Here is a 14012-nt window from a genome sequence, read left to right as displayed (position 1 = left end):
CATGCTCCAGGTGTGCTATTGTCCTGAGGAACAGTGCACTAAGGTTAGCTGCTAAAGGAGAAGGAGTGATGGAGACTACACCCCTTTATGCTTTGTGCATTCTGGATAATGTTCTCCAAAAATATGAATTATCCAAATTACACTCTGGGTTTCCCTTGAATCTCAATTCCTCTAGGCCTTTCTTTTGAATCTTGGTTCCTCTCAACGATTCTACTTTGTAAGTTCTATAGCTACAAGGTGTAGTCCACCTGTTTCTCTGCATATTTTTTTATCCATATTTCACCTTTCTCTTTAGTGGTCAGGCCCCTCACTGAGATTGATTTGGGTGGCGTTGTACTGGTTGAGTGGATCAGACACAGCAGTACTGCTAGAGAGAACTACAATTTGCTTGTGTATGGTCAGTGAAGCTAATAAAATGGACAACGGGTTTACAGTGAACGTTCAGTGTGTTTACTAAAACGTGATGTCCTGCCCATTCTGCTAAACCCGTCCAGTGTTCAACCCAGTCACACCCTGGGTGGAAAGCTACGCTTGAGTGTACTTCAATATGAAAGGGACACTAGGGTGCACTTAGCATGAAAGGTAACATTATGCTAAGGTGTTTGTTAGCGTTTTTTCACCATTCTGTAATTGCATGTTTCGGTTGTCAGGAAAGGAGTGTGGCCTAAACTGCAAGCCTCACACTGGCAAAACACTACCCTGTGTGGCCAAAAGTTTATGGATATCTCTTTATCCAACATCTCTTCTGAACTTCACTTCATGAGTATTAATCCTGAGTTTTCTCCACTGTGTACTACAGGAACAGCTTCTATTTGACAGGCATAACACTACACTATGGGTGAGTCCCGTCTTTTAATTTTACCCCTTATTGCTGAGTGTGACTTACTTACAAGATGAAGTGTTTAAAATCTTTCCCTAAGAAAACAGGGTGACCCTTCTAGACCATGAATAAAAAACAGTGCTTAAATGGCATTCTGCAGCATTATTAGAGCTTTTGGATTTTAGGGCATCGTGCTGTTAAAAGCCTTCCCTAATCATATATTATCACCCACAAAAGCAGCTTCTTATTCTGCGGCTTTTTGTTCAAAACTTTCAGTTTCACCTTAAATTTTAACGTAGCCACAGGTGCTAGAAAATAATTGCTTTGCCATTTAAAAAGTGTAACTGGAATTTCTGAGACATCAGCAAAATATTAGCAATGTTTTATGCTTGTTAGGACGTAAAGAGGGACAGCACAGAGGCACTACATGTAGTACCACTTTTACACAGCTCCAGGGTCCTGGGGTTGTAGATTCAAGTTTGATGTGTTCTCCCCGTGTCCTTGTGGGCTTCCTCTGAGTGCTCAGGATCCTTCCCACGGTCCAAAAACACGTTAGTTGGTGGATTTGCTACTCAAAAGTGTCCATAGGTGTGAACTTGTGAATAAATGTGTGTTGCTCTACTATGGACTGATGCCCCCTCCTGGGTGTGTTTCAACCTTGGGCCCAATAATTCCAGGTATGCTCCAGAACTTCTGTGAATCTGAACTGGATGAAAGTGGTTACAGACAATGAATGAATATTGTAAAGGGACATGATGTATTGAAACTGTATTAAACTATGATAATACAGTGGTTATCATAGTTATTATAGGAGTAATTACTGCTATTTTATTGCCTTTCTTTTGTCAATTGTGTCACTTTTGTCATCTTGCCTCTGATTCACATGGCATACATAGACCTATGTCTTAAGTGTGCCATGAAAAATCTCAGCTTGAAAGGGTATATAGCCCTCGCCTTATGTCCTATTCCTCCTTCTGAATAAGAATTGAGACCACCCCTACCCCTAGGCAATCAGACATGGCTAAGTGGAAAGGTAAGGAGTGAAATGGGGTTTACCCACAATGCTAGAATACGCAAATGCTATGAGGAATTCAGCCTCATGCACATTAGTGAGGTCAGATACTCTTGTTCGATGATGAACTCCAGCTCATCTAAAGACTCCATAGGTCTGGTACTTATTATCTGGAGCTTACGTCTTCATTTGCATGGAGCTGTGAGAGGTATTAATATCTCATTGCTCAGTCAGCACTTGTGTAGAAAAACCCATCCCCCTGGTTCTTCCAAGCAGTTCCGTGGCTAAGGGGACATAAGGGGGCAAGGGGACAAGTTTCAGGAAGTGAGGGGACATGTCCCCAGCGTTTACAACCTTAAATACGCCTATGGCTTCACATGTCTCTGAGGAGCTAGAATAATGGTTGTGCTTCCCATAAGTTGAAACAGTATGAAACAGTCGACTCATTCAAAAGAGTCGATTCTATAACTGAATCGATCTCCCCATCACCTCACAGCCCTCAACATTCTCTCAAATTCGGACACTGGGCGTGGAGCTTTGGAGTTCGCTCTCTCTCTCTCTCTCTCTCTCTCTCTCTCTCTCTCTCTCTCTCTCTCCTTCTCCCTCTCTCTCTTCTCTCTCTCTCTCTCTCTCTCTCTCATATCCAGCGCTCCCTCCGGGAAGACACTCTAGGAGAAAGGAAACAAGTGTGTGAACGGAGTCCTGGTCAAACATCCACCGGACTCTGGCATGAACTTTACTACAAGCGACGAATGAAAGGGGATTATAAAAGGGATCGCCGTGGAAATTTGGTCGCTCACTTTTTTGGGAGAGGGAAAACAACCAACCAACTAACAAAACGGAATAAAGAACCAAATTCGCTCTCTGGACAGAAGAGGAACTAACTCTCTCTCTCTCTCTCTCTCTCTCTCTCTTTCTGTGGACGCAGTGGATCGAAGCAAATTTCTATTGTAATGTTAAAATGAAGTCGGAAGAGAGTAGAAAATGGGTGTTGACTGATGACGACGGGGATTTTAAGAAGAAATTAAGTTTAACTTAAACTGGATTTCAAATTCCCGGCATTTTTGCTTCTTTCATGTATTTTCTTGTGGTAAAAATGAGGGAGAGGTGCAGTAGTTCACCTCGCTTCGTGACAACGCTCAGTAACGGCTGAGGAGGACCGTTACCGTTTTGGGTTTACGTTTCTTTCTTTTTTTCTTTTTTTTTTAATGGGCTTCGTTTAACAGGTACAAACACCCCTAAACCGAAACAGAAAATAAAAGGCAGTACAGTGGGTATAAGGACTTTTCCTCCCTCAGAATTAAGTTACCCCGGATTTAAGCGGCGTGTTTCTCCCTAAGGTTGTTTTTATGTGGCTAGCATGGCTAGCAACCCCTCAGAGAGCCACAGAAAGCAGGAGCTGGTTGAAGTCCTGCTGCAGGGCGGAGCGCCATGGGGCTTCACCCTCAAAGGTGGTCTGGAACACGGGGAAAGTCTCATCATCTCAAAGGTAGGTTTCACCACGGAGGAACCCATTTGTTGTCGCTTTTCACCAAGTCTTCTTCCTCCATTCTCTAAAGTCCTGTTCTTATATCAGGCCACATATCATTCTGCACACAATATTTTCCCTTCTCCATCCTTCAGTTCCCAAGTATAATCACCATTAGAGGAGTGGGGGAAAAGGATGCAACAGTCTGCAGTCCTCTATTTTCCCTCTCGCAGCTAACAGCCCAGTGTGAAGTGCTTGAAAACAAATAAAATATTGTAAAATATGTGTTGGTTTGTAATAAAATGTATAAAGTCAAAGGGTGAAATGAAGCAAATTCTCTCAAAATTTGAAGCTACGTTATATTTGATATTCAAAACATAAGAAGTGGCATTATTGAGTTGAGAAATATCTCAGGCTAAGAATGAAGGTTATAGTTACCTGAGTGACATTCATCAGATAAGTCCACTTTGGGAAATGGAGCACTAAGTGTTTCTGTCCTTACAAAAAAGGCCTTCCACGTGTTTTTGTACAATTACATGTTTTCACAGTGATTTCACCAATTCCCCAAATGTGCTAAATTTTCATAGTGCAGCTTATCTACACCAGTTCTCTGTGTACTGCTAGTGTGTTGTCTGTTCTTTAGTGTATATCTGAGGAACAAAGCCTGTATTATAAGCAACCAATTAACCATTCACTAATAATATGTGATTTTGGGGGGGGGGGGGGGGCATGCACATTTTTTTCTCACCAGAAGCATTCAGAATTCTAACAAACTTAATTTTTGATGCTGATAGATGCTGGATGTACACTGTAGAGAACCTACTACTTGAGCAGTGTTTGAATGCTGTTGTTTTGTTACTTATCTCTGAGGCATAATGACCATCATTGATTTAGGAATTGAATTATGTTGCTCTAGCCCTCTCTGGAAACTGCTCCAGCAGAAATATGAATCGAGACGCCCCCGCTGCACTGTACAGTCCCATGTACAGTAATGTCCTACAAGATTCCGCATCAATTAATGCGTGTCACATGCACTTGTTAATGCAACTGAAGGCCACGAGCATCCAGATCCTAATTGAGGAGTACAAGGTCAGATTCTTGGTGTGGCATTCAGACTAGCGTGAGTAACAGAGTTTGACCGTTTACATTCATAAAAACTCATTCCACATTACAGTCAGACATCATTTAGCGTTTTCAGAAGCGATGGAGTAATGAGCAAGTCTACGACAAGCCCAGTAAAAATGTTGGTTTTTACCATAGAGGGTTCTTGATGGGACCAAAATTTGCATCTGGATCTCCAGTATATTTGATGCTTATGATTTACCATGTCTTTGTCCTGGATATGAATCGTGTTGCACGGTGTAGAATCTCAGTGCCAAGTTCCCAGCTACATGTTAACTAGGAAAAAAACAGAAAAAGGTCTGGCTCTCCTTTTGATCTGGCTTTGTCATCTTGATTTTAGGAAAAGATAAGAGGAGAACCTCCTTTGAGGTTAACTGTGTCTGTGTGTGACATATGAGATAAGTTTGTAACATTTTTTACAAGTGCCCGAGAACACTGTGGGTGGTGGAGCATGGAACAGCTCCAGTCGGACACATTTTCCTTATTAAACCTCCTCCTTTGCTCCACTGAGCTGTGTGTGTATGTCTTTGGCGATGACTGCATGTATGTTTGGTGATTTCTGCGTGTCAGCTAATCTCACGTGTCGTGTTCAGTTTAATCTTAGTCACACTGTATGCATTCATTCTGATTGTTCTGAACATTGTGGCTGATTCACACAGTACAGGGACATAGAGACATGCAGGAGTGAAGACATGACCAAGAAGAGAGGAGGAGAATGACACAGAAGACTAAAATCCTTATCGTTTTTAGTGTAACAGCTGTTTTAGTGTAACAGCTGAGATGCCTAGTGAGGCATCTCAGCTCATCAAAAGAGTGCGAAACTGTACGTGCACATCATGAGGTTTCCATTACCCTGCTTTTGTAGTTCCTCTATTTGTGTGTGGATGAATCAGACCAGGTCGATCATTGACTTTAAACTCTGCTACTTGAGAGTGATATGAATTTCATTGAATTTGAAGGTGATGTGTGCAGATGGTGTGTGGACAAATTTCATTGTGCAGATGGTGTGTGGACAAAGACATTACTCATTTCCTTCTAGGAAAGTCACACATAGCGACAAATATGACCTGGTTGGGATGCTCATGGTGGCAAAAACACTAATGCACCTGATCAACACTGGCATCAACTGAACTGTCAGTCTTAAAGTTGATGTTGAAAGCAGGAGAAATGGGTGAGGGTATGAATCTGAGCTGCTTTGACAACGACCTTATTGTAGTGGTCATAAGTGTCTTGGTCAGAGCTTCTCCAAAACAGCAGGTATTCTGTGTGTTCCTGGTGGGCAGTGATCAGTACAGATCAAAAGTAGGGTTATGGGCATTCAGGGCTTATTGATGTGTGAGGGACTGAAGGATATCCTGTCTGCTCCAATCCCAAAGAAAAGCTACTGCAGCACTAGATAGGAAAAAGTTTTACTCTAAAATTCCTTAATGGTTTTTACCATTTCAATGTAAATGACAATGGTTAACTTGGCTTGAAATATTTAAGTTATACCATCATTTAAAATTAGGAACAGTCTCCCAGAGGGATTGTTTGGTGTCAAGGAAAACATTGAGCAGAGTCAATGCCTCAGTGTGGTGCCCAATCTCACCTCCCCATCTTGATTTCACTGCCCAAGGACCCTCGAAACCAGGGGAGGTACAATTAGGACAGGGAAGTGTAAACTAATGGCCTAACCTTGTAAATACATGCGTGGCTGTAGAAAGGTGTTTTTTGTTGTTGTCATTTTATCTCTGCAAAATTAAGATCCATCTTAAATGGTTTAATCTTATTATAAACCCTCTTTGTGCTCTAGAACCGGTTTGAAATAAATATGCCTCTTAAAAAAGGGACCTCAATTTTGTCTGGGTAGAAAATATTTCCACAAAAACAACAAAATTGATAATTAGAAAAAAATGATAACAACAAATTTCTAACAACAAAATTATAAAATCTCACAATAAATCTTACACCTTTAAACATGGCAAAAAAAAAAAAGAAAAAAAGTAAAAGGAAAAACATATTTATCATTTAGGTCTATTTTTTAAAACTTTATTTAAAGTAGTATATATTTGATTTAAGTTTATAGTTCTGCTAAATTTGAGTATTAGTATTTATTTAACTTTTCAGGTAAAATACATTTTCCTACAGTTTCATGTCTACGCAGCACACACTGCTGAAAGAGTAAAGCTAACTGCAGAAGTGATGTTAACTGCAAAAGTTTGACATGCCTTTACCAAAACTGGAAACTTAGTAGACATCTTGTCCTGTTGGGTTATTTATGCAGAGAAATTGCCAGCCGTAACAGTCTGCACAGCCAGATATTTGGAATAGTTCCCAAAAGTTGAAGCTGTTATGTCTCGCTTTCTAGATAAGAAAGGACAGGCAAAAAAGGGTGAAATTACTGCTGTAACACAAGCCCGGAGGAAGCAATATATCTGGAGCTAGACTGTAATCCTCTAAATAATCCTGGGAGGGATGAGAGAGTGAAGAAGAGAGGCGGCAACCTTTCTTGACCTCTTCCTCTTTCTCCTGCCTTGGTATTAAGCATTTGCTTAATTATTTCTGACTTGACAAAACCTTTTGCCCCATTTATGTATAAATTCCTGGAGTCCCTGGAATAGTTGGAGAGACTTGAACATGAACATGGCAATTCTTAGAAGAGACACAAGAGAGAGGGACTGTTATGACGTGTAGTGTTTTAAGGTTTGTTGTTTGAGATATGTAAATGGGAACGATGACAGTTTTGGGGAAGTGCAGTACTCTCTGGTTTGTTTACGTTCAGAAGCTCTGTGTCTTTTAATGTGGAACAGTATGTTTGAGGGAAAAATTGACTGTTGTTTGAACATGGCTGAAACTTAATTTGTAAGTTTTTAATTCACTGTTTAAATTACCACAGAAACTTATTTGTAACTCGAGTTGTATAGGGTCGCATTCAGTCTGTGTGTATCATGCAGTTAGCAACTTCCCAAATTAGAGTCAGTAATCTGGAGCAGCAAAAGAATAAAAAAGTTAATATTTGTCACCCATGGCGCAATCTTGATTCATGCTTTTCAACGTTTGGAGGTCTCTGAGTTGTCTAAACAACCCTAGATGATTACCAACCCTTTTGATTCAAACTAAACATTGTCTTTAATGTCCAAATCCTACAACCTACACACTGTAAATTAAAAACAACCCAGTCAATCAGAGACTGTTTAAGTAAAAAATACCTGGGATAAAACAAGTCATTCTGATTTTGTGCTGAATTTTATGTAGAGTACAATCACTTCAAAATTGTCCCTCTTCCTGTCTAAGCCTCTCCAATCATAGCACTGGACCAGAAGTTATGTGAGAACACAACGACAAGTTCAAGAGTTGCGAAACAAGCAAAATGAGGGCAGAGAAATAAGAGTGATGAATAAAAATGAAGAACTGCTTGAAAATGATTAAAAACCCAGAGCTTCTTCTCCTCACTCAGTATCTGAGTGAACAGCAGCTCACTTCATTTAAAAGCATAGTCAAAAAACAATTTTTTTTTTACTTATAAAATTCAGAAGAGTTTTTCTTTCCATTTGCTAGCTTTCCATTCTGTTGTGTGCTCGAAACCAGTGTAATGTGTTTTACGAAGCCCCAGCGTATGTAAATTAGTAGAAAAATAAACCAACTCTCTCTGCACATGGAAGAGGCATTTGGAGATTTTGTTTTTAGACAACGCAAAAGCAAAAACTGAAGTGAGGTTTGCTCTGTTCCTGCGTCATTGGTGTGTAAGATTGACTTATTTACAGTATAACTTACAGACAAGTTAAACTGCGTCCACATACAAACAACTGTTTTCCCCCCCCTCAAACACGCTTAAACTGCATTTCCCCACAATTGTAGAAGTTCACTTTAAAGGAACAGGTACTGAAACCATCCGTTCTCAACAGGGCTGTTTAGACAGGGGGAGAATGCTGCTGTGGGGCTCAAGGTATTTTGACTGAAGCACATCACACACATTTTTTAAGACCCAGGAACTGTGTTCCATTGTTGAAAAATGGAGAGAATATGCTTTCTTAAAACCTGCCAGTACAGTTTCAAGTTTAAAGATTGGGTTCAGTAGGCATTTTGTATAATGCAGTATTGTGAATCTTGTGTACAAGTTCTCTGTTTATCAGAATGAAGAAATTAAATATGGGTCCATGTATAGGCCTCCTGAGTTTTAGGGCTTAACCTGGCATGATGATAAATGCGTGTTTTTCAACTCCAAATCCATCTCCAATTTGCAGTGAGATGTTCTCTGAAGTGGTCGTGTTTGTGAGATTCTTGTGGATGCTTTCCCCCCATTTTCTCCACAGACAGTAAATCTCAGGCTGAACTGTTAGTATAAAGAGGCAAAACAAGCACACAAGGCACCCTGTGCCCTTATTTGGAAATCAGGTTTCTTTGCATGAGTAACGGTTCCTCCATGGCCGGAGTCTGAGAGGAATTATGAGGACTGATCAGAAGAGCTTGTGGAAACCCAGCTGCCAGGTTCTCCTCTATTGTCTGTTGTTTTGTGTTTCTTTATGGCAGTGGCAAACAGGAATCCCTGACAATGATGTTTTCTGGTTTAAGAAGGATGTTTTGTAAGAAGAGAACCGAGAATAGCTTTTCAGAATGGTCACTTTGCAACCAAAAGCAATATTTAGGATTCACTGAAGGATTTCCACAGACATACAAACATCTCCTGAGTGTTTTCCATCAAAAATCAGACATAGAACACCACGTGCTTATTCATAGACTGCACAAGAATACACAGTGCTGTTCACTGTTTGTGTCTAAAGCTTTAGTGTTAGAGTAATCACTGTTGTTTTACATACACTATAAAAACAAAATACAAACACAAGTAATTTAACTGTAAAATGTACGGATGCAATGTATAAGATATTGAGCCAGGCTGACAGTGACCTCCCATGACCAGCACTTCACACACCAACCACAAACATGCACACAAACATATAAATGCAAACACAAATTCATAAAATAATACCCCATTTCAATGAAAAACCCTGAATAAACCCAGAAAACTGCAGAACGTGTGGAGCTGTCTTTCTGTAACGGGTTGGCAGTTTTTTTAATGTTAAATATACAGACATTTTTTTACAGTGAGTGAATCCCATTAAAATGTTTTACTTTTTAAAGGCTGCTTTAAAGAGTGGTGTTCGTTGTGATTTAGCTACCATAGCCAACATTGCAGATGATAGTAATATTAATTGGCCATGAATTAAGACATCCAAGTTTTTCCTGAATTTTTCCTTCAATTATAAGTCATCTCCACTTACACACATCTATGAATCTCTCCTGATCACACACAGTGCTAGGAAGGGTGGCGAGCTGGCGATCAAGCTGCCCACTGCCACTGATCAATTTAGTGAATCTGCCAAAAGGGGCACTTGTACATAACCAAAGAACAAAGCCAGTTTTGTTTGCTAGGACTCCTGGGCTCCTACAGGACTTCAAATTCAGGTGTTTGTTTACTGCATGAAAGTAAAAACAGACAGAAGATGCTACAAAGCTAATTACAATTGAGTTTCTGTGGTAATTCAAACAGTGAGTAAAACAGATAGTGATTCTGAATGATGTTGGAATTAACTTGGTATAGGAATTTGACATTACCTTGGTATGTCAAAAAATTGTTGACACATTTACTTTATACCAGATATAGACTGGGTGAAAAACAACGTAGACCGATGAACCTGTAGAAATAAATTTCTCAGATTGTTTCCCCTCAGACAGTGTGGAGAAGCACAAAGACAGGAGCTCTTATTTCTGTATTCGTATACTGTAGTTACATTGTTATATTTTTAAAAATATTTAATTGGCTAAATAAATTTGGTTAAGTTTTTTGTTTCAGGAGATGCCTTTCTTTTTATGGTTTATAAACCGTTGGTTATTAAAATGATATGCAAATAAGTGTTTTAAGTAATGTTAATCTGTACTGGCAGATATGTACATGTATAATATTGAATATGAGCCACCAGAATTCTCGCACTTACAACTGTTTGTAGTTGTTGTTTTCCTCAAACATAGCGTTCCAACTTATAAGAGCTTTAGAGCTTAGAGCTTGTGAATGTAAACAAACCAGAGTGAACAGTGTTTCCCTACAATTGTAGATGTCTCCTTTAAGGGGAGAGTGAGGTACATTTTAGAATTTGGGTTCATCATCAGCAACCTGTTCTCTTCAATTCAAGTTTTCATCTGTTGTCTGGGACTAATTGGTTTAATTTTAGTGCAACCCCTATATTTGAGCTTGAATCCAGAGGCTCTAGAAAACTGATTGTAGTGAAATATCTGCTGAGGTCGCCGAGTTTAGTGTTAGCGCTGAGCGGCAGGTCTTTTGGTGAGTCTGAATGTGCCGGGCTATTTGGGCTTTGATGTGGCACTCTGTGGCTTGCAGGGCTTTTGTAGACAGCATGGTGGTGAATGGTTGAACAGAACTGAAACAATAGCTAGAGAACCCCCCACCACTGCACGCACACACTCACTTACACACACTCACACACACACACACACACACAAACAACATAGCTGCTGCCGACATACTGTTGTCACCGTGGCAACAGGACGACCCCCGGATGCTTTGTGCGGGGGCACAGGAGATGGAGGGGTTAAGAAACTGTGGAATGGGGTTGCGAGTGAGGAAAGGGAGAAATGGTGGACTTGAAGAATCCAGCTCCTTGAAGTGTACTAACATCTGTTATAAGGGCCATATAGTGTTGTTGTTATCAGGACGATACCATTGGAGAGTATCAATGCCGATATTGATATTGAATGGTCGTTTTTAGTCACATCAATATAAATATAACAAACACATTTTACATTTTTTAACTAGTGAGAACTATGGATGGTACGGTGGTGCAGCAGGTAGTGTTGCAGTCATACAGCTCCAGGGACCTAGAGGTTGTAGATTCAAGTCCTGCTCCAGGTGACTTCGGATCTGTGAGGATTTGGTGTGTTCTCGTGGGTTTCCTCCCAAGGTCCAAAAACACACATTGGTGGGTGGATTGGCGACTCAAAATATGTGATTGTGTGAGTAAATATGTGTGTGTTGCCCTGTGAAGGACTGGCGCCCCCTCCAGGGTGTGTTCCTGCCTTGTGTCCAGTGATTCCTGGTAGGATCTGGACTCATCAGCATCAGCGACTCTGAACTGGATAAGCGGACAATGAATGAACTAGAATTATCACAACTGTCCTTAAAGGGGATGTCTGCGATTGTAGGAAAACACTGTTCTCTGCTTTGTTTATGTTCAGAAGCTTTGTGCCTTTTAAGGTGGAACAATATCTTTAAGAGAAATGACTGTTGTTTGTGCGTGCCTGAAGTTTAACTTGTCTGTGGGTTTTAATTCACTTTTTAATTCACTTACTTCAGGCAGTTAGCCTCCTCCCAAATTTAGAGACATTCCACCTTAAGTAATCCGCAACAGCACAAATAAGACAATATTACCCTCATATGGAGTAGGAGTAGAACAATATCCTTAACTCTGTTTGTGCTTTTTAATGTTTGTACTTCTCTCCAAATATCTCTAAATAACTCCAAATGCCTTTACTCTGCCATGAGCAGAGAGAGAACACCTAGCATACCATAACAAGACACTTTGGGTTTTTTTAGCCATTTACAGACACTGGGGCTTTGTAAACACATTAGAAAGATTTCCAGCACAAAAACAGGAGGGCAGCGAAGAGTGAGGAAACATCCTCAGACTTTTATAAAGTGGTTTTTGAACGTCACATTTCATACAGCCTTTACATAATGTTATAGACTACTGTGCACTCATTATAACTTGTGGATTATTTATTCATAACCTACTTTCCTTTGTTAATACACTGTTCTTTGTTTGAGAGATTGAGTGAGAAAGAATGAGATGTAGTGGTGTAAATGTCACTAAGCAGATTCTTTCAGTGCCTCACACTTTAATATGCTCTTCAGTGGTGTGTGTGTGTTTGTTTAGATGTGTCAGCACCAGCCTCTGTTCACTGATGGCAGAAAAGCGGTCTCCCCCATAAATCAAGCTGTTTAGTTATTGCCCTCATTATTCTGTACTCTGAAAATGTTATTATACCATTCATATCTAGTTACACAGCATATTACATGTACATTATATTTTGCTAGAAACATAAAGATATTTTCATCTTTCCACAGAATAAGACTGTAGAAACTGTAGAAAGAAGTTAGGAGAGGGGGTGTTTAAGGGAAATGAAGGAGAAAGAAGTGATGAATAGTGAAAGAGAGGGAGAAAGCAACAGAGGTAATGAGAGGGAGGTGGGGGGTAGAGAGAGAGATAGAATAAGGGAGGTAGGGAGGTCAAGCTGCTGAGTTGTTGATGTGGAGTCTCTGTGGGGTCTGTGTTCCAGATCCGAACATAAACAGCTGGAACATATCCAGTCCACTCTTCTCTCTCTCTCTCTCTCTCTCTCTCTCTCTCTCACTCACACACACACACACACACACACACACATTTGCAAACACAGTTTCTGCATACCTCAGTCCAAAAAGCTTTACTTCCATTTCCATGTCCTGTCGCCACAACATTTGAAACACACGTCTTAGTCTTTCTCTCTTCACACATACACTCCTCTTGCCCTCCTCACCTTCCCAACAAGAACTGGGAAGTGCAGACCGGAATGCAGCCCTGGACTCTGGCACCAGTCCAAAATTGTGTGTGTGTGTGTGTGAGAGAGAGAGGACAAGAGACTGAGTCAAGAGAGGAGGAGGAAGAGGAGAGGGAGGTAAAGCGAGTTGAGAGAGGAGAGTGGAATGTCAGTGCTGGAATTTGCAAGAGCTTTTTACTTGAAAACAAAAGAGAGATGGACACACTCACACACACTCATACATGCATACAAGGATGAGCCAAACACACACTTGATGTAGCTTGGATAATGGATACAACCTCTTCTCTTAAGATGCTGCTTTTTCTCTGGGCCCGCTTCCAAACACAGCTCTGTCGCCTCGCTTTAGAGCAAGCAGACCAAGGGACACTGACCCCTGACCTCAGAGCCGAGGGCGATGGGAAGGTTAAGAGAATTAGACGCTTTGTTCAGCCTGGTTTTAAAAGCTTTGTTTGTGGTGGTTTTGGCTCCACTTCTGTAGTTAAAGGCTGCTATTCACAGCCTTTTGCCGGAAAGTTAAGTAAACTTTTCTGTGGGCTTCTCACTACAACAGGAGTGGCGTAGACGGAAGGGATTGGCCATGCCTTTCTGATGGCAGTAGTGCAGACTAAAGGGAATGGCCATGCCTCTCTGTGGTGTAAGCTAAGGGGATTGGCCATGCCTTTATTGGATGTTGGTGTTGTAGAAGGGGTTGGCCATTCCTCTCATTGACGGCAGTTGCATAGATTGAGGGGATAGGCTTTGGCTCTTTCCAATGTTGGTGATTTAGAATGAAGGGATAGGCCATGCCTCTCTCTCCCTGACAGTGGTGTAGTTTGAATGGATCAGCCATGCTTCTCTAAGGAAACAGTGGTGTAGACTGAAAGGACTGGCCATGACTTCTTCGACGGCAGTGGCGTAGACAGAGGGTTAGACTGTGCTTGATTTTCCGATTATCCTAAAGGCTGATTTATATTTCTGCGGTGACCCAAAGCAGAGCATACGCCTTAGGCTGTGCAAGAGCCTTA

General features: G+C 40.8%; 1 protein-coding gene across 2 annotated transcripts in view; it reads left to right on the top strand.

Moving 5' to 3' along the window:
- Positions 1–2538: 2538 nt before the first annotated feature.
- shroom3 (shroom family member 3) overlaps positions 2539–14012 on the top strand; it is a 76055-nt gene continuing 64581 nt past the window's right edge. For both annotated transcript variants that reach the window (XM_066645738.1, XM_066645736.1), the window contains exon 1: positions 2539–3325. In XM_066645738.1, the coding sequence (XP_066501835.1) occupies positions 3193–3325 (133 nt within the window). In that variant the 5' untranslated portion in view covers positions 2539–3192. The remainder of the gene's footprint in view (positions 3326–14012) is intronic.

Source organism: Hoplias malabaricus, chromosome 15 (genome assembly GCF_029633855.1).
Source record: "Hoplias malabaricus isolate fHopMal1 chromosome 15, fHopMal1.hap1, whole genome shotgun sequence".
NCBI lineage: Eukaryota > Metazoa > Chordata > Actinopteri > Characiformes > Erythrinidae > Hoplias > Hoplias malabaricus.
This window is presented reverse-complemented; position numbering and strand designations above follow the sequence as displayed.